Below are 20,040 nucleotides of genomic sequence, written 5' to 3'. Positions count from 1 at the left end.
TGATGGTTATTTATATTTCTGTGGGGTCAGTGGCAACATTCCCTTCGTCATTTGTAATTGTGTTTATTTGTGTCTTCTTTCTTTTCTTCTTTAAGTCTAGCTAACGTCCTATCCATCTTACTAATTTTTTTCAAAAAGCCAACTCCTGGATTCATGGATCTTTTGAATAGTTTTCCCTGTCTTCATTGACATTCTTGGTTGCAAATCTTTTTCTTTATGAATGTTGAATATGGGTTCCCAATCTTTTGTTGCTTGGGTGGTTTCAGCTGAGAGGGCCACTTTTAGCCTGATGGGGTGCCCTTTCTTTCTAGCTGCCCTTAATGTTGTTTCTTTCATTTTGCCCTTGGAACATCTGAAGATTATGTGTTTTGGGGATGATCTTCTTGTGTAGAATCTTGCAGGGGTTTTATGTATTTTCTGTATTTGACTGTTGGCCTCTCTAGCAAGGTTGGGAAAATTATCATGGAAGATATCCTGAAATATGTTTTCCAAGTTGTTTGCTTTTCCCCTGTCTCTTTCAGGGATGCCAGTGATTTGTAGATTTTGCCTGTTTACAGAATCCCATACCTCTCAGTCATATTGTTTATATCTTTTTATTCTTTTTTATTTTTGTCTGTTTTATTTTAGAGAACCAATTTTCAAGTTCTGAGATTCTTTCTTCAGGTTGGTTTGTTCTGCTGTTAATACTTGTGATTGCATTGTGATATCCTTGTATTGTGTTATTCTGCTTTGTCAGATTTGTTAGTTTTTTTTTTTTTTTCCCAGCTGTTTCATCCTTCAGCTCTTGTATTGTTTTATTGTGATTCTTAGCTTCTTTGGGTTGGGTTTCTCCATCCTCCTGAATCTCAAAGATTTTCATTTCTTTCCATATTCTGAATTGCATTTCTGTCATTTCAGGCGGCTCAGTCTGGTCAAGAACTCTTGTTGGAGAACTGGTGTGGTTGTTTGAAGGACATACAACACTGGCCATTTGAGTTACCAGAGTTTGTGCATTGATTCTTTCTCATATCTGCCTGTGGGTATTACTTTAACTAAAGTGTCGAGTGAGTACAGTCAGTAGACTTCTTTTCTGGTTATTTTCACAGGACCGAGGCTTTGTGCAGGGTCTTTATTGGAAGCTGACTTCTTGTCTTTAGTTTAAGAGAGGTACGTATGTTAGTGAGTATTTTTGGTCTTGAAGCTTTGGCGTGTCATGCAGTAGGTGGCACTTAAGTGTACTAGTTAGTTGATAGATTCTTGCTTGGTTGTGTGCCTCTGCTATGTTTCCTCACAGTTGCAGCCATGTTCCCTATCAATGCTCTGAAAGTGTGGGCTCCTCTCCCCCTTGAGTGCTGGCTGTAGACCATAGCTTGGTGTTCCTGGGCTGCCCACTGAAACTCTGGGGTGATCTCAGCATTTATGTTTTTTCCACAACTTGGAGGCAGCAGAGTAAGGGACCTTAGTAGTGATTTTGGCCAAGGGTCTTTTACTTGTATCCTGGGGGTTCCACCCCAGAGAGATGCAGGTCAGCAGTTGCTCAGTGAGAGCAGTCCAGGATTCAGGTTCTGTGCTCTGGGCCCAACCTGAGTGTTCTCTAGTGGCTAGCAGTCGGGGGTGGGTGTGACCTATGGGAAATGGACTGACCCCTTTTTCTGTTGACTACAGTTAGTTGGAGGTTTGGGTAAGGCACTTAGGGTCTTTGCTTCTTCGTTAGTCCGAGGGTAGCAAGGGAAGTCTGCTGCAGAGGCAGTGGCAGAGAGGCTTTCAGTTGCTCCTGGGGACTCTGTCCAGGGAGTTACCGAGCTGCTACTGGCTTAATAGCTATGGTGAGGGTAGCTGGTGACCCAGGCCTGGAGGACCTGCCTGGTATGGAGTTATGGGAACGGGCTCCCATGTAACAGTCTGGCTGCTTTTCTGTAGGGCTGCTATGGTATGCTGCGTCCCTGCTCCAGTTGCTGATGACCTTGGATTTTCCAGTACCTCAAAGTATCAACATTGAAGGCTGTGAAGCAGCAAAGATGGTGGCTTGCCCCTCCCTCTGGGAGATCCATCCGAGGAAGATGTGGACTTGTTGCCAGCCTTAAGGCACCTGTAGAATATGGCTGGAGACTTTGGTTGGGAGGTCCTGCCTCATGAGGAGGAATGGGATTGAGGTTCCACTTAAGAAATGCTGTCTGGCCATGTTTTTGGAGAGTAGCTGTGCTGTGCTGGCGGACCACTTCCGTCCCTGGTTGGCTTGGACTCTCTGAAGCCTGAAGGCTGGAATGGCTATGTCATCCAAAGAGCAAAGATGGTGGCCCACTCCTCCCTCTGGGAGCTTCCTTCCAGGGAGGTTTCAAATCTCTTTTGGCCAGAGAACACTGGCAGGGGCTGCTGGTCCCAGTTGGGACATCCCACCCAGTGAGGAGGAATGGAATCGGGGACCACTTATAAAAGCAGTCTGGTCATGTTTTTGTAGAGCCGCTGTGCTGGGCTTGGGGGACTGGTTCTGACCTGCGATGGCTTGGACTCTCCAAAGTCCAAAGGCTGGAAAGACTAAGTTGCTCAAATAGCAAAAATGGCAGCCCGCCTCTCCCGCTGGGAGCTCTGTCTCAGAGAGGTGTGCAATGCTGCTCCCTTTGGCTGGCTAGACTTCCAAGCCAGTGGTTCTTATCCTGTGAGGTGCCATGGAAGTGGGGCCTGCAGATTGTTGCTGCCCAGTCCTCTGAATTCAGCCCCTTTCCTAGGGGTATGTATGTGGGTCTAACCTCCCACTTCTTTGGAGTCGCAGCTTCTTTAGCCAGGTTGCCTGGAAAGTCACAGTCAAGTCCTGACCCCACTCCCAGTCTTGTGATATTTTTCATCATAGATTAACTTTTTCCATAATTTTATATAAATGGTATCATACAGTATGTACTCTTTGGCTAAGGCTTTCACTCAGCATAATGCTTTTGAGATTCATTTATGTTGTATATAGCAGGTGATTATTCCTTTCTATTGGTGAATAGTATCCCATTTTATGGATATATGACAGTTTGTTTATTCATTCTCCTGTTGATGGATACTTGGATTATTATCAGTTTGGGGCTATTAATAAAGCTGCTGTGGAAAGACTTGTACAAGTATTGTCAGTATATGCTTTTCTCATGTGTAATTGCCTAGAAATTGAAATTACTCGATCATAAGGTGGGTATATATTTATCTATTAAAAAACTACCAGATACTAGAAAGTGCTTGTACCATTTTATATGTTCACCAAAATATATGAGCATTCTGGCCATCCACATCAATACCAGGTATTGACAATCTTTTTAATTATTTTGGTGTCTACATACTGGTATCTCATATGCTCATTTGTAATGCTATTATAATATGCACTTACCTAGTGATATTGTGTACTTTTTCATGTGCTCATTAACCATGTTCTTTTGTGAAGCGTCTCTTCAAACCCTTTGCCCATTTTTACCTTTTAATATCTGTCTTATTAAGTTGAAAGAGTTCTTTATATATCCTGGGTAACAAGCCTTTAGTTTTATTTTTATTTTTTATTTTTTATTTTTTTTTGAGACAGAGTTTTGCTCTTGTCACCCAGGCTGGAGTGCAGTGGCACGATCTCAGCTCACTGCAGCCTCTGCCTCCTACCTCAGCCTCCTGAGTAGCTGGGGCTACAGGTGTGTGCCACTACCATTTTGGCCAGTCTAGTCTCGACCTCCTCACCTCAGGTGATCTGCCCACCTTGGCCTCCCAAAGTGCTAGGATTACAGGCGTGAACCACCATGCCCGATCAATACCAAGCCTTTATTAGATATGTTTTGTGAATATTTGTGTCTGGCCCATTCATTTATTAAAATAATTTATTTTGTAGGGAAGTTTTCATTTTGAGGAAACCTAATTTATCAATAGTTTTAATTGCTTTTTGTGTCCGAAGAAACTTTTGTCTGTCCCCAATGTTAGATTTTTGATATATATTTATTACTTACATATTGGTATATCTATTCAAATAAATTTTACTTTGATCTTGAAGCTTTCACCCATTAGCCAGTGCTGCTCACTTAAGACTTTATGTTGATTGCAAATAAATCTAAATATCTCAACGAATAAATATAGTGTCAGTAGTGTCAGGTTTTTTCCCCTCCTTCAAAACCTAGGATATTTTCTAGTTTTGTTGAGTATTTATTTGGAGGATGGGAAGAGATAGCAGAATTGTATTCTTCTCAGGCAAAAGGGATGGAAGTATAAATTGCTATGGGAAAACCTCAAATTCTAACATTCCTCTGTCTTCTCTATGCCTGCCATCACCCACCTTCTCCTTCCTTTCACTGTTCTCTCTGATGCAAGGGGTCACTGCTTGTAGGTTTCCTGATTCCAACATTTTGGTAAAGGGTGACCATCTAGAATTGCTACGATAGCTGAAATTCTAGCTAAATTTTAAAGACCATTGGAGATTCTGGACAGTGTATGAATTTACATTATTTCCGAGGAGACTGTCAGATGTAAGTATGATATGATCTATATTAATAAAGCTACTTTCACAGGCATTTTATTTAACCCTTTTCTCTGTTAGAGAAAAGCAGTACTTGTTTGGTAAAATGCTTGAGCCTAAAATCTGCTTACTTTTCAGACCTATGTTGACAGTTGATTTAGGAAACATGAATCAGAATTGGGAGATGATCTCCAGTAGCATTATGGAAGAGTTATTTTATATTTTATTTTATTTCATTTCATTATTTTATTTTATGATAGGGTCTTGCTATTTTGCACAGGCTGGTATTGAACTCCTGAGCTCAAGGACTCCTCTCTCTTCAGCCTCCCAAGTAGCTGGGATTACAGGTGTGTGCCACTGTGCCTGGCTGGAAGAGTAATTTTAGATATCACATTATAGGTTTTATTTTTTGTTTAATTGTTTAAAAACCTTTCATGGATTTTTATTTTATTAGAGAAACAGAGAAGCAAAAATGAAAATGGAAACAAAACCAAGAATCCCTCCCAACCAGAACCAGACTGGGTGTTGTAGGTAGGATCAAGTGTACTTGGGGGCTCATCATACAGAGTCAGTAAGTGCAAATCGTTTTACAAGGATCCAGAGGCCCAATATGCAGTGAAGAATTAAAGAGTTCTGGTTGCAAAAAATCCCCACTTAATGGTCTAATGTCTACAAGGTTTACCTGATCCTAGTTAGGAGACCGCTGGGTTGTCCAAAACAGCGATCTTCACAGGACTGAGTAATGAAGAATAATAGCTCACCCGGTTATTAGTGATAATTTTGTTTCTATTATACTTATTGCAAATGTCTTGATGTGATGTGAATAACTATTTCCCAGGATCTCCTTTTATTTTTTGGCCCTAAAGGCTAAGAATAGCACAGGGTCTTCCACTTTATCTAGAGTAGCCAATTGTGTGTCTGTATGTATGTGTATGTTTTGTGTTGGAGATGGGTTTGGTGGTGGTGATGGTGGAGGTGGCGGAGGTGGTGGTGGAGGAGGAGGAAATTTAAGTACTTACAGAAAACTTAGCAGTTTTTCAGTAGCTTTCTTTGAGATCTATCAAGGTTTTCTTCCTTGCCACATTTGTTAACCCAAGAGTCATATATATTGATGTTACCTGCTAAATGCCCATGTCAGGCGGTTCACATAATCGGTGGAGAAAGCTTTAAGGAAGCCAAAGATGTTTTTTAACTCCTTATGTGATGAAAAATTTCTTTTGGGGTCTGAGAGGCCCACTTTTAGCCTACCACTTCCACTTATGTGAGCCTTCCAATTATGTGTACTTTTGAACTCTTGAGGCAGTAATATTAAAAAGTGAAGTAAGTTTAAGGGTTAAAGATGGTTTGTTGATGATCAGTGAATTGATTTTTATACCATTTTCTTTACTCTTTTTTTTTTTTTTTTAATTGTTACAGAAGAAGCTACTATGGAGGAAACTGGGCCAGTTTTAGCTTTTCAGGACTATTGTCCTGGCTAAAGGAATACCAGGTAAAGTTTGTATCTGACCTTTTAATTTGCTTTGTTTTATTGTATGTTACATAGTAACCCTGCATTGAAGAAAACCCTAAGCTTCACCTGTAATACAGGATTGATTCTTTATTTTTATTCACTTATTTTACAAAAAATATGTAAAGTCACCTTTTCAGCTAATATTTTCCCAATGTCTCTATCCCTTTTTAAATATAAATAGAGGTCAGGTGCGATGGCTCATGCCTGTAATTCCAGTGCTTTGGAAGGCCAAGGTGGGCGGATCACCTGAGGTCAGGAGTTCGAGACCAGCCTGGCCAACATGGCGAAATCCCATTTCTACTAAAAATACAAAAATTAGCTGGGCATGGTGGCACGTGCCTGTAGTCCCAGCTACTCAGGAGGCTGAGGCAGGAGAATCACTTGAACCTGGGAGGTGGGGGTTGCAGTGAGCCGAGATTGCACCTTTGCACTCCAGCCTGGGCAACAGAGTAAGACTCTGTCTCAAAAAAAAGAAAAAAAAAAAAATATATATATATATATATATATAGAAATAGAAATGTTGGCTAAAGAGTAAACTGTTTGTACTTAATAACTATTTCCTAATTATTTATGTGCCCAAATATAAGATAATAATTTTTTCCCCAAAATCATCTTTAGAAAAAATATCCTAGTCCTTATAAAATCTCACATTTACTGGTTGCTCTTAGAGTCAGTATATTTTGAACAAAAACCAGAAAAAAAAAAAAACCTAACAGTTTGGGGGATATACATTAATTTGAAATGATCTCAGTGGTGATTTTGTATTTTATAGGGGTCACCTGACAGAATCAGCCAAAAGAAAAATCAAAGAAATTTAGTATGAATTCAGTAATTTTTTTTCTAAGAGTAGGATCTCAATACTTAGCTGTTGAATACCATTATAAAGAAACTGTTTAGGGATCACGTATAGCATAATATGGAGAGTCAGTTATGGAGTTTGCCAACTTTTATAAGACAGATTTAAAAACAACTGTCCTACTCTTATGCAGATTGGTGCATGTGGCTTGAAATGAAATTTCTGCTGAGAGCATCATACAGAAGATCAGAAACTGCTGTATTGCAAAAGAATTTAGATGTTTGGAAAGGAGGATGATGTAGTCCAGAAACTTGTATTCAGTTAGCTAAGACTTATTAAGCATTTATCATGTGCCAAGCACCATTGCATTGATTGACTGATTTAATCAACGTACATGCCTTAATCAGTATACATGACTCAAAAAGTGCCTCTCATGATGACAAAGACACTGATATTGAAGATGCAGTGAAAATTCAGTTTGAATATTGTTGCATGAAATGAGTATAGAGAAACAAGCAATATTTATAAAGTAGCATTTCATGTAATAATTCAAACTGTGTAAGTCAAGAGAGTAAATAAGTAGATATTTAACTGTTTAGTCTGTGCTTAAATGTTCATGTATTTACTTTGATCAGAAACTCTTTTTTGCACCTTATTTTTGGGAAGTGTATGTGAGGGTCACCTTATATTTAGGCATATTTAGTACTTCCGTGAGAAAATGTAGTGTAGATTCTCAAAACAACAATAACAAAATATACCCCAATAGTCTGAATGGAAATTAAAAAAAATAAGTTTGGTAATGTTTAATATTTATTCAAATAAAAATGTTTTTCTTGAAGTTTAGTTTATTTTAATGATTGTTTTACTCCAGAATCTTGACCCTGCCGCTGTCTTTGTCTCTCCACTCCCTTTCCCTGGTCCACAGTTCTTTTCTTAGGCTGGTAACCTCATGTCTACACATTCAAAAATCTTGTATTTCACCTTCTCTTCTACTTATGTTTGGATGTTTAGTACTATCTAATATTATACTTGATAATAAGAGCTGTATGTCACTATTTCTCTTCAGTTTAAAATGTTAAACTGAGGACAACAAAGCCTTTTAAAAATATTTATTGCCTTTATGACATTTATAAGTTTAAAAGTTTTCTGAGATGAATTTACTTAAAAGATATTATAATTCTATTTTCCTACTAGTTCCTTCAGTATATATAATACAATTTCAAAAAGTTTTCTCTGAGAAAGATGTGTATTAAACAGCTTAAGATTTTAAACAGATTAAAAATTGATCCTTGACATTTGAAAAAGGTATATCTTGACACCTTCAAAAATACTCTGTATTCAAATACTCCATAAAATATAATTAGGAATTACTGAACATTTTAATGGACCGCTTTCAACCCTTAGTGAGAGTTTACATGCTTTAGTACACATTCTTGTTTTTTATTGTCTTTCTTGTTTTATAAGGTATTCAGGGACTAATTATTATAAAGCCCTTAGTTATACTGGGCTGAATATTTTTCAGAAGTACTTTTATATGTAATCAAAATTTGATATGACTAGCGACCAACCTTCAAAGATCTGAAAATAAATAGAATGAAGTTATTTTGACTCTGCTGTTTTGACCAAAAAATTTTTAAAAAAGCCCTGTTTTTATTAATAAGTAATGTATATAACAGATATACTTGATTCTCAACAGACAGAGGGTTAGTTGTCCTAGTTCTTAAGCAATGTCTAACCAGCCATGTCTGAATGACTTTTTCAAAATTTCATATACCCTGATAGAAATCTGTAAATCAGATCTAGTTTTTGATAGTATAGATTTTACACATTGTTTTTCTCTCCTTCCTTTGAAGTTGAAACACTTGTTGGACTTCGTTTGGTGACTCTGAGGTGATATCCTTTGAGTTTTGGTAAGATGAAATGAGCATGAATTTAGACAAGAGGTAAATTTCCTCAGAAAATTACATGTTTCACACTGCCCACTTTGATTAAAACTTCATATCTGTGTTTTGTTTAGGAAAACAGTGACATTGTAAGTGACAGTCCAGTGTGGCAAGACCAGATCCTTGAAAATGAAGAAGCCATTGCTCTTAGCAGGAAGGACAAAACTATTCAACATGTGGAAGTATTTTGTTATGCCAGGTATGAAAAGTATTTACTGCAGGTAAACTAAGTTAATGACTTTTTCACTCTTCTTCAGAAGAAGCCAACAATAAAGATTTATGTGGCATTGGTTGCTACAAGTCACATTAATATGCTGGTTTTGCCTGTTTTTAAATGGAACTTTCGGTTTTCTCTGTTTAGGTAATAATGATAACATCTTACCTTAATGCCTCCGAATTTACCAAGCTGTTTTAAATATATTGTCTCATTTGATCATTAAAACAATTCTGTGCTAGGGTAGGGCAGATAGTAGTATTAATAGTTGGAGTTTTTACAGAATCCTCAATGGAACTTAAGGAGATTAAGTAGTTGCAGAAGGTCACATGGCTTGGTAAATGGCAGGGCCACACTTAAGCTCCAGAGTGGTAGAGCTCAAGATTAAATTCCAGAGTTTTTCCTACTGCTCCAGTGTTCTTCCAACTATATCATCTTTCTTAGATAATACTCAGTGTAGCAAAATGGAAGATTATAATTTTTGAATAAATAAGTTTTGGGAGCATAATATTTGGGTACATATTTTGGTAAATTAGGATAGAACAGTGGGAAGTAATAATGTTTTAAGTATCTCTCTCTGAGTGAGAGATTCACTGTTTGAAAACAATTGGATTAGTTTACTTTTTCAAATGATATATGATTGACAGGTTGAAAGGTAATAATCACATAGTTAAGCCATTCAAGTAGTTATAGAGTCCAGAGGCTTAGAACATCAGTCTGTCAGGCACTTTAATAGTAATTAAAACTTAAAATTCAATACACCAGAGATTCTTCAGGATACACTTTGTCATCTTACATATCATTGTTGTGGCAGAGTGTTAAGCACGAGCCTGTGAAAAGTTTGGTAACATGTGCTTGACTTCTTAACCTATGTTCATATCTTTCATGTAAGTAGCATTCTTTCCCCATAATATACTGTTTGTGTTCTGTGATTTTCTGTAAAAGCACAGCCTTTGAAATGTCTGGTATAGATTATAATTTGTATAATGCTAAATGCCATTTGGTATGAAAAGGTACAGCTCACTAGATATTCTTCAGAGCCAGTGCTGAAAGATTTAAAACAGAAGATGATTTCAACTGAAAAGACATATGCTTTAATGAAATGAGGAATAAATATTTGGTAACTTTCTTTTGTGCTTTTGTGTGCCCATGAATATTACTTGACTACAATATAGTGACAGTCACACTGGCCTTCTGAGAGGTATTATACTTTTGTTACTTCAAGGCCATTGATTACTTTTTATGATAATTGAGGTTAATAGTTTCTAATGGCCGAGTTGATACATTTTGAGTGCAAAGAAAATTATCTCATTTTCAGTTCCTGATCTTTTCAGTTTCATTTGTATAACTTCTCAAAGTGAGAAACTAAATGGTTGTTGGTGGAAGGTTTGTTTGAAGATGACAAAATAGAACTCTGTTATATGTTCCTCTTGGCAGTTAGAGCGTGGAGCATAAAGTGAACTGGGATAATGTTTTATATGTCTTAATTCACTTGGAAAAGTTAGCTGGTTATTAATGTCATAGTAGTAAGCAGGAAAAGCCTTGAGAACATCAGGAAAGTAGAGAAAATACAGAAAATGCATTTGTAAGGGCTATCTATAGCAAGTGCTGGCAACATGGGTAAATAGGACTAACAATATCTCACTTAGCCCCAGCAAGACTGGCATCCTTAATCTTTTGGATCATGTTCACAAACTTGAAATTATATGAAAGGGGCTAGGGCCAAAATAGTTGTCACAAAGTTTTACATTATACAGGAGGTTATCATTAGCACTCACTGACTTAAAAGCCTTATTTAATACATATTTCTGACAACCTCATTTTCTTTCTCTCTGTGTGTGTGTGTGTGTGTGTGTGTGTGTGTGTGTGTGTGTGTGTGTGTGTGTGTGTGTGTGTGTGTGTGTGTGTGTGTGTGTGTGTGTGTGTGTGTGTGTGTGTGTGTGTGTGTGTGTGTGTGTGTGTGTGTGTGTGTGTGTGTGTGTGTGTGTGTTCCCCCTAGCACTGTAGTTTAAAGCAGCAAATAGGAAAGGGGTACCTGCTAGAGGCAAGCAAACTGAGAACCACATGGAGACTAGGGTTATAGTCCTTAACTTGCTATGTGATACTGAGCAAGAGATGTCTCTATTTTGAGTCTATGTTTTGCCATTAATAAAACGTGTTTGGAAGGGTTTGGACTAGGCGATCTCAGAAGTCTCTCTGGGCTCTAACATGCTACTATTTTTTTTTTTTTTTTGAGACGGAGTCTCACTCTGCTACCCAAGCTGGAGTGCAGTGGTGCGCGGTCTCTGCTCACTGCAAGCTCCACCTCCCAGGTTCACGCCATTCTCCTGCCTCAGCCTCCCAAGTAGCTGGGACTGCAGGTGCCTGCCACCACACCCGGCTAATTTTTTGTATTTTTAGTAGAGACGGGGGTTTCACCGTGTTAGGCAGGATAGTCTCGATCTCCTGACCTCGTGATCCACCTGCCTCGGCCTCCCAAAGTGCTGGGATTACAGGCCTGAGCCACTGCGCCCGGCTCTAACATGCTACTATTTTAAGTGCTGCTTGGTAGAATAATAAAGGAGAAGACAGCATCAGCAAGCTGAAAGCAGACTTTGGGCCATTTAGTGTATGGGTAAGTGGCTTTTCATATCAGAAGATCCCTCAAGGCCGTCACTATATTATAGTACAGTATAACAGTTGATGATCACAGTTGTATCCCAGTGTCTTCAGGCAAAAGTTAAATAATGTTCTTTATCCTCCACTTGAAAAAGTAGAGGATTTGAAGTATGTTTTAGAAAGATGAGTATTAAAAATGATTAGAATAAAAATTGTACCCTTTTAAGAGACGAGGTTTTGTCATCTAGAAAATTCTCTTATTTCCTCTTGAGTAAGTAAGAGTATCACTATATAGTAGATCTTTAACATTCTTAAAGGATACATTGCAAAATCTTCATGGATACCCTTTTGTAAATAATGAAAAATATGGTACAGGTTTCTGGCTTTTTGTCATTGCTTTTTGAAACATGTGTTAGTGATGCTAATGTTACATTTTGCAGATATGGAGTTTGTGTGTATTTAGTTCCATACAATTTTATCACATTTGTGGGTTCATGTATTCACTATCACAGTGAAGTTACGGAGCAGAACAGTTCTATCACCACAAGGACCCCTACTATTATTTTTCTGTAAGCATATCTGATCTACTTCTTACTCACCCCTACCATTCATAACTCCTGACAATCACCAATCTGTTTTCCAGCTCTATAATCTTGTCATTTTAAGAATATTATGTAAATGGAACTGTATAGTATATAATGTTTTGGCATGGGCTTTTTTTTTACTCAGCATAATTCCCTGGAGATTCATCCAGGTGGTTGTGTACATTAGTAGTTTGTTCATTTTTCATCACTGAATAGTATTCCACAGTAATGGGTTTACCACAGTTTGTTTAATCATTCACCCATTGAAAGACATCTGACTGTTTCTAGTTTTTGCTATTATAAATAAAGCTGTTATGCAATTTTGTGCATGGGTTTTAATGTGACTTTCTCTGGGATAAAAGTTTTCATTTCTTTGGGATAAATACCCAAGTGTATAATTGCTGGGTCATATGGTAATTGCATATTTAGTTTTAAAAGAAACTGCAGAGCTGTTTCAGAGGAGCTGTACTATTTTACATTCCCACCAGAAATGTGTAAGTAATTCAATTTCTCCACATATTTACCTTAATTTGATGTTGTCACTTTCTTATTTTAGCCATTTTGATGGCTCATTTTGAATATTTTTTCATGTTCTCTTATTTGCCATCCATATACCATTTTTGGTGAAGTGTCTGTTCATGTCTTTTGCTTGTTTTTAAAATTGGAGTAGTTTTTTACTGTTGAGTTTTCAGAGTTAAAAAAAAATCCATTCTAAATATGTGTCCTTTGTCAGATATGTGGTTGGAGAATATTTTCCCCAAGTCTCTAGCTTGTGTTTTCATCCTCTTTAAGTAGGATATTTTGCAGAGCAAATATTTTTAATCTTGATGAGGTCTAATTTATCAATTATTTTGATTATTTTGATTATTTTGGTGTGAAGTCTAAGAACTTTTTGCCTACCTATAGGTATAGATTTTCTCTTTTTTTTTTTTTAATTATAGTTTTATGTTGTACGTTTAGGTCAGTGTTCTTTTTTGTTTTTCGATCTAAGGATATCCAATTGCTTCAACACCATTTATTGAAAAGGCTATTCTTCCTCCATTGAATTACTTTTATACCTTGGTCAAAAATCAGTTGATTGTACTTGGATGGGTCTATTTTGAGGTTTTTTATTCTGTTTGATCTTTATGTTTTTTCCTCCACCAATACCACATTATCTTTATTACTGAAGCTATGTGATAGGCTTTACTATCAGATAAATTCCTCCCAATTTATTTTTCCTTGTCAAGATTGTTTTAGATATTCTAGAGTTTGTGCCTTTCCATATAAATGTTTAAATAAGCTTGTCTATGTCTAAAGAAAAATCTTGCTGAGATTTTGATAACAATTGCTTTAATACTATAGATTAGTTTGGGAGGATTGACCTCTTTATTATTTTGAGTATTCCAGTCTATGAACATGGTATGTCTCTCTACTTGTGAAGCTCATCTTTGATTTTCTTCAATAGAATTTTGTAATTTTCAGCATACTGATCCTGTACATGTTTTATTAATTGCATACCTAAATATTTAATTTTCTTTGGAACAATTATAAGTGATATTATCTTTTAATTTTGGTTTTCACATATTCATTGCTACTATCTAGCAATGCACTTGCCTTTTATGTTTTGAGTTTGGATATTTCTTGAAATCTTGCTGAATTTACTTCCCAGTTCTGTAAGCTTTTTTGTAGATTGCTTGGGATTTTCTACCTAGATAATTATGTGTTCAGTAAAGAGGAAGAGTTTTATGCCTTTCTTTTCACTGGCTGCTTTTTTGTTTGTTGGTTTTGTTTTGTTTTTAAGAATACCATCTCACACCAGTTAGAATGGCAATCATTAAAAAGTCAGGAAACAACAGGTGCTGGAGAGGATGTGGAGAAATAGGAACACTTTTACACTGTTGGTGGGACTGTAAACTAGTTCAACCATTGTGGAAGTCAGTGTGGCGATTCCTCAGGGATCTAGAACTAGAAATACCATTTGACTCTGCCATCCCATTACTGGGTATATACCCAAAGGACTATATATCATGCTGCTATAAAGACACATGCACACGTATGTTTATTGCGGCACTATTCACAATAGCAAAGACTTGGAACCAACCCAAATGTCCAACAGTGATAGACTGGATTAAGAAAAGGTGGCACATATACACCATGGAATACTATGCAGCCATAAAAAATGATGAATTCATGTCCTTTGTAGGGAAATGGATGAAATTGGAAATCATCATTCTCAGTAAACTATCGCAAGAACAAAAAACCAAACACCGCATATTCTCACTCATAGGTGGGAATTGAACAGTGAGAACACATGGACACAGGAAGGGGAACATCACACTCTGGGGACTGTTGTGGGGTGGGAGGAGGGGGGAGGGATAGCTTTAGGAGATATACCTAATGCTAAATGATGAGTTAATGGGTGCAGCACACGAGCATGGCACGTGTATACATATGTAACTAACCTGCACATTGTGCACATGTACCCTAAAACTTAAAGTATAATAATAATAAAAAAAAAATCTATTTTCTGTTGTGAGTCATGTGTTTTCCATCCACAGCCATATGGCAACAGGTTAATTGTGTTTTCTACTTATCCTTAGGCTCACTTAATAAGCCCTACTTTGTTCTTTTTTCCCGGAAAGGAAGTTCTCATCACTTCCTGAGGACATTTTAATTATATGCTAATGCTGGGCAATCATTTCATGTCTCTCATTTGCTGAATATATTGTTCTTGCACATGGTGTCTCAGCATATGCAATTCAAATCCATAATCTGGCCAAATGACAAATTACCAAAAGTACTACCCTTAAATGATCATTCATGCCAAGAGTTTACTGTATTTGCTTATATCAAGCAAGTAAATAGATATAAGTCAAACTTGAATCATTGGTGCACTATATATGTGGGATATTGTTTTAAATGTTTTTGTAAATTTCTAAAACATCATGTAAAAATGACTTTATAATGATATGAAGGCTAAAATATTATGACGTCTTGTCACTTTAGACCAGATGACTTAGCTTATTTATAGAGTTGGTGTATATTAGGGTAGAATCTATGGTTTGATTTCTTTCTTTCTTTCCTTTTTTTTTGTTGAGACAGAGTCTCACTCTGTCACCACACTGGAGTGCAGTGGCGCGATCTTGGTTCATTGCAACGTCTGCCTCCCGGGTTCAAGCGATTCTCCTGCCTCAGCCTCCCGAGTAGCGGGGACTACAGGCACGTGCCACCATGCGCAGCTGATTTTTGTATTTTTAGTAGAAACGGGGTTTCACCATGTTGGCCAAGATGGTTTCGATCTCTTGACCTCATGATCTGCCCGCCTTGACCTCCCAAAGTGCTGGGATTACAGGCATGAGCCACCGCACCCGGCCTATGGTTTGATTTTCATATATGCCACTTGATTATTTAACATTAAGGAAGAGTAAAATGTGTATTTCTTGGTTATAAACAATGTTATAGCCATACCGATAGCCTTCTAATATTTTATCTTTGATTGCAAGGAGGACTGGGCGAGAATTCAGATGGATTAGTGCAAACCCATTACCACTGCTTGGAAAATACGTCAAAGTATTTGGGCAATATAATTCTAATGTATGTATTCTAATATAAATATATAGGGTGTATTTATATATTATGTATTCTAATATAAATATATAGGATAGTTATTTTTTGATTACCATGACTTATTTAAAAGATATTCTGAAGTATTATTCAACTTAAAGGTTTTCATGATCATTTCAACATTAAATTTAATACGTTGGGTATTGCAAAACAGGCTAAATACTAAAATGTAAATTGTAGTAATTATTCTATCATAGGCTAGGTTCAAGCATCATAGACTGTAAAGAACTATCCAGATTGTTTTATCAGAGCTTTGTTTTCCTGATTCTTCCTTACAATAAGTGAGCTACTTAATATTTTGGACCTAAAATATTTTTGCTGTACAAAGATTGTTTTTCATTGAAGTGATTTTTTGTGATTACACAATCGAGTTATGGAAGGGAAATGAAAACGGACTAGTGTTTATTGGATATTATCTTTGTGGCAACTGCTGTACCCTGTTGCTTTACATATTAATTTCATTTATTCTGTGCAGCAGTCATGTGCATGAGCTATAGGTACATCTTACTGACAAACAGAAGCTCAAGGAATGCTAGAAATAGCAGAGCCAAATTTGAACTTGTGTTTTTCTAACTCAAAAACCTGTACTGTTTCCATTGTATCATGTTGTATTTCAGTCATCAGGTAAACACATGTATGCACATCAAGGGAACCAACTGTTCCACCAAGTGAATAAAGTATTTCCTTTGTGAAGACTAGCACCTAAGAAAGTGCATTTACTTCTTTAATTTACTGGAATACTATATAGTATTGTAATGTAGTTATATCTATAATGAGAAATTAAAGTGCATAACTCCCAGTGTTAGGAAGCTATGGGAAGAATACAATATTCTTTAGTTGTTGAGACCAGTTTATATGCCATGGGATTTTTTAAATTGATACATAATAATTGTATATATTCATGGGATACAATATGTTTTGATACATATAAACATTGTGGAATGATCAAATGATCAAATAGGCTAGTTAGCATATCCATCACCTGAAACCTTTATTATTTTTTGTGAGAACATTCAGAATCATCTCTTCTAGCTATTTGAAATATACAGTGCATTATTGTTAGCTATACTCACCTTACTGTGTGATAGAGTACCGGAATGTATTCCTCCTACCTAACTGTAACATTATACCCATTGACCAACCTCTCCTCATCTTCCTCTCCCTCCTGTTCTCCCCAGTCTCTGGTAACCACTATCAAGTTTTTTAGATTTCACATATGAGTGAGATCATTCAGTATTTTTCTTTCTGTTCTCAGCTTATTTCACTTAATATAATGTTCTCCAGGGTCATCCATTTTGTCACAAATGACAGGATTTAATTTTTTTTATGGCTGTGTAGTATTCTATTGTGTATATATGCCACATTTTCGTTATTAATTCATTTGTTGATGGGCATTTAAGTTGATACTTTATTTTGGCAATTGTGAATAGTGCTCCAATAAACATGGGAGTGCAGATGTCTCTTCAACCTACTGATTTCATTTCCTTTGGCTATATACCCAGTAGTGAGGGTGAAGATTGCTGGATCATATGATAGATTTATTTTTAATTTTTTGAGGAACTTCTATACTGTTTACCATAATGGCTGTACTGATTTGCATTCCTACCAACAGTGTATGAGAGTTCTTCTTTCTTACCATGTAATAGTTTCATAGTTTATGTGGGGAAATAAAAGTAGCTATTGTTTCTAGTTTTAGATCTTGGACAGACTATAAAAAGGTGCAATATATTAATTCACACTTAAGCCACACAAACTCAAGTTATTCTTAGGTAAAATAACGTTGCTTGTTAATTGCATAAAGTCATCTAGTTTCTTTAGTGAGAAGAGATTTTGTCTTTCTAAAATATTAACAATAACTTTATACATTTTCTGCCCTATTTTCTGCATTTTACTGAACATTGTTTCCCTTTTTCTGGTATAATATTAAAGCAGGATGAAAACTTGTTACCTTCAAATGAACCAATTCTAATGTATTCATACCAAAAATAAAGATTTTTTTGTAATAGGAATCTAAAATTCTACTGATTTATTTTGAATTCTTAAATTTCCACTTAAAAATTATACAAGCAACAGGAGCTTCTTGAACACTAATACTTCTAATTTAGATGAAAGGAATACAAATAAAATGTAAAATCACCTGTGATTTTTACAGTTTAGGGGAAATTACTCATCACTGTCTACAGTTAAGTGTGTTTTAGGCCAGAATTGAAACACTGCCCAACTAAATGTGGTTTAAACAAGTCCATAGGTAAGTGGGTGGGTGGATAGGTAGAGGATTTGTAATTGTGCTGCTTCAGCCCATCAGAGCCCTGGGGCAGCACTCCACACTTCTCTTAGCCTTCCATTTGGAGTTACAAGATGTTTGCCAGGATTTCAAAGAGGTTCTCACATAACAAAAAAACCTCTAAACATGAGGAAAAGGGGGAAGAGGTTTTCTTAACATGTTTATGCTTTTTTATTTTACCGGAAAGTCTTCAACAAGGGCCCCCAGCAGACTCATCATTATCTTATTGGCTAAAACTGGATAATATACTCACTTCTAAATCAATCACCAGCAAAGGGAGGTAAAATTATCATAATTGGTTTTGATCTGTCATGATCCATCCCCAAGGACTGAGCAGCTTCTCTCTAATATTGGAACAAAATTGGAGCTCTTAAAGCAAGGAGAAAAAGGGTATTTGTTGTTGAGTAGACAACCAACAGTCCTGCTGTACGCCATTTTATGAAGTTTTGTTCTTGGGTAAACGTGACAAGAGGTTAATATTTCACCTGTATTCTATAGTATGTGTTAACGTTTTAGGTTGGTAACAAACTGGGAAATATATATCTACCAATGTATCATATTGCAGCAATTCAAAATTGATTTCACTTTTTATATTGCTATTTTGTAGAACAACAATTTCTGAATAGTCTGATTTTTGTAATTCTTATGAATAGCCATTAAACATTTATTTTAGGAATAAACAGCTGGGTAGCAGTATAATATATACTGTGAAAATCAGAAATAAATGGCCTTAGAACAAAGTATAAACATCAAAGTAAAAGAATACAATGTCTGCAGCAAGTCGTATTGGGTAAGAAAAGGTGCAAATGGCTGAAAAATAAATGGTGAACACCTGTGCTGAATAAATTAAACACCTGTTTCTCAGTTTTTCATTTGATTCCTCTAAAAGGCTGTTACAAGGTATTCATAAGACACATTTACTTTGAGGTGTTTCTTTGTTATTACTATTAATTGGGAAGCAGTACTAGATGATCTCAGAATTTATACCTCCAAACTCTCAGAGTAATATATGAATTTTGGCAATTAGTGAAAAATGCATTTGCAAAAAGCAGTGTTAAGCAGTTTTTATTAAGAAAAATTATCTCAAAAATATTGTTATATTATAAATGACCTTTGGAATTAAAGCTAGCAATGTAAATGACACTAAATTGAATTTGTGAAATCAATTTTGATAGTGAACATTTTTATAAGAACTAATGGTGCAGATTGTTTTCCTTTATCAACAGTTTGCAGCTTAATATGGTTCGACTTAATGATTTCTCAACTTTGTAATGGTTTTATTGGGGTATTAAATGCACTTTGTCTTACTATATTGGGTTTATCAGGACGTAACCCTGTCATAAGTCGGGGAGCACCTGTGTATGTTAATATCATTGTAATGTCTTAGAACTCCGAGGTTCATTTGAAGGCTTATAATGCAGCTACATTGTTTTGTAGTTGGTAAATGTGTTTTTATAGTTTTCAAACACTTTTAAATTAATAGAATTGAACTATTACTGGATTCTGAGGTTTTCTCTGAAAGGTTGAATATCTTTTTAAGAAAATGTCTTTTACCACAGTATAAAGTTTTAAATTTGGGGGAAGATAACCCTTTTAGATGAACAGAATTTTGCTTTCTGAGGATGTAAGTGGAGTTTTAGGAGCTTTTGGGTGTCTTTATATTTTCTCATTAGGTATTAACTTCAACCTTGGCAGAACTCCAAAAATACTGTGGTTGTTTTTAATGGAAAGTGAGGACAGTGTCGTGTTTTTATTGCTTGTGTTTTCTGTAGTGCTAGGAATCTCACCAAATTATAATGTTGAGAACAGTAAAACGATAGTTTATTGATGTAGAAAAAATTTCCGAAGAATAATTTCTTCTCTTCGCTTATACCTTTAATTAAGTATTTTGACTTATATCTTCCAGGTTGTCCAGTACTGGTTAATGTATTTCATTCACTCTATAAGGCCCCCATCACAGAATGTAATAGAGAACCACTGACTAGATCATTTGCTATGCTCAGTTTTCAGTGTCATCATCATAGTCTGTAATAAGAGAAGTTGCCATATTCTGTCTTATCTGTA

General features: G+C 36.2%; 1 protein-coding gene across 5 annotated transcripts in view; it reads left to right on the top strand.

Annotated features, from left to right (window-relative positions):
• The window catches only part of CHM (CHM Rab escort protein), a 181,126-nt gene that overhangs the window by 53,132 nt on the left and 107,954 nt on the right, over window positions 1–20,040 (top strand). For all 5 annotated transcript variants that reach the window (XM_054470660.2, XM_063660582.1, XM_063660583.1 and 2 more), the window contains 2 exons: window positions 5,858–5,930; window positions 8,765–8,889. In XM_054470660.2, coding sequence (XP_054326635.1) covers window positions 5,858–5,930; window positions 8,765–8,889 — 198 coding nt within the window. The remainder of the gene's footprint in view (window positions 1–5,857; window positions 5,931–8,764; window positions 8,890–20,040) is intronic.

Source organism: Pongo pygmaeus, chromosome X (assembly GCF_028885625.2).
Source record: "Pongo pygmaeus isolate AG05252 chromosome X, NHGRI_mPonPyg2-v2.0_pri, whole genome shotgun sequence".
Taxonomy (NCBI): Eukaryota; Metazoa; Chordata; class Mammalia; order Primates; family Hominidae; genus Pongo; species Pongo pygmaeus.
The sequence above is the reverse complement of the archived record's forward strand: the minus strand, read 5'-3'. Positions and strand labels throughout refer to the sequence as shown.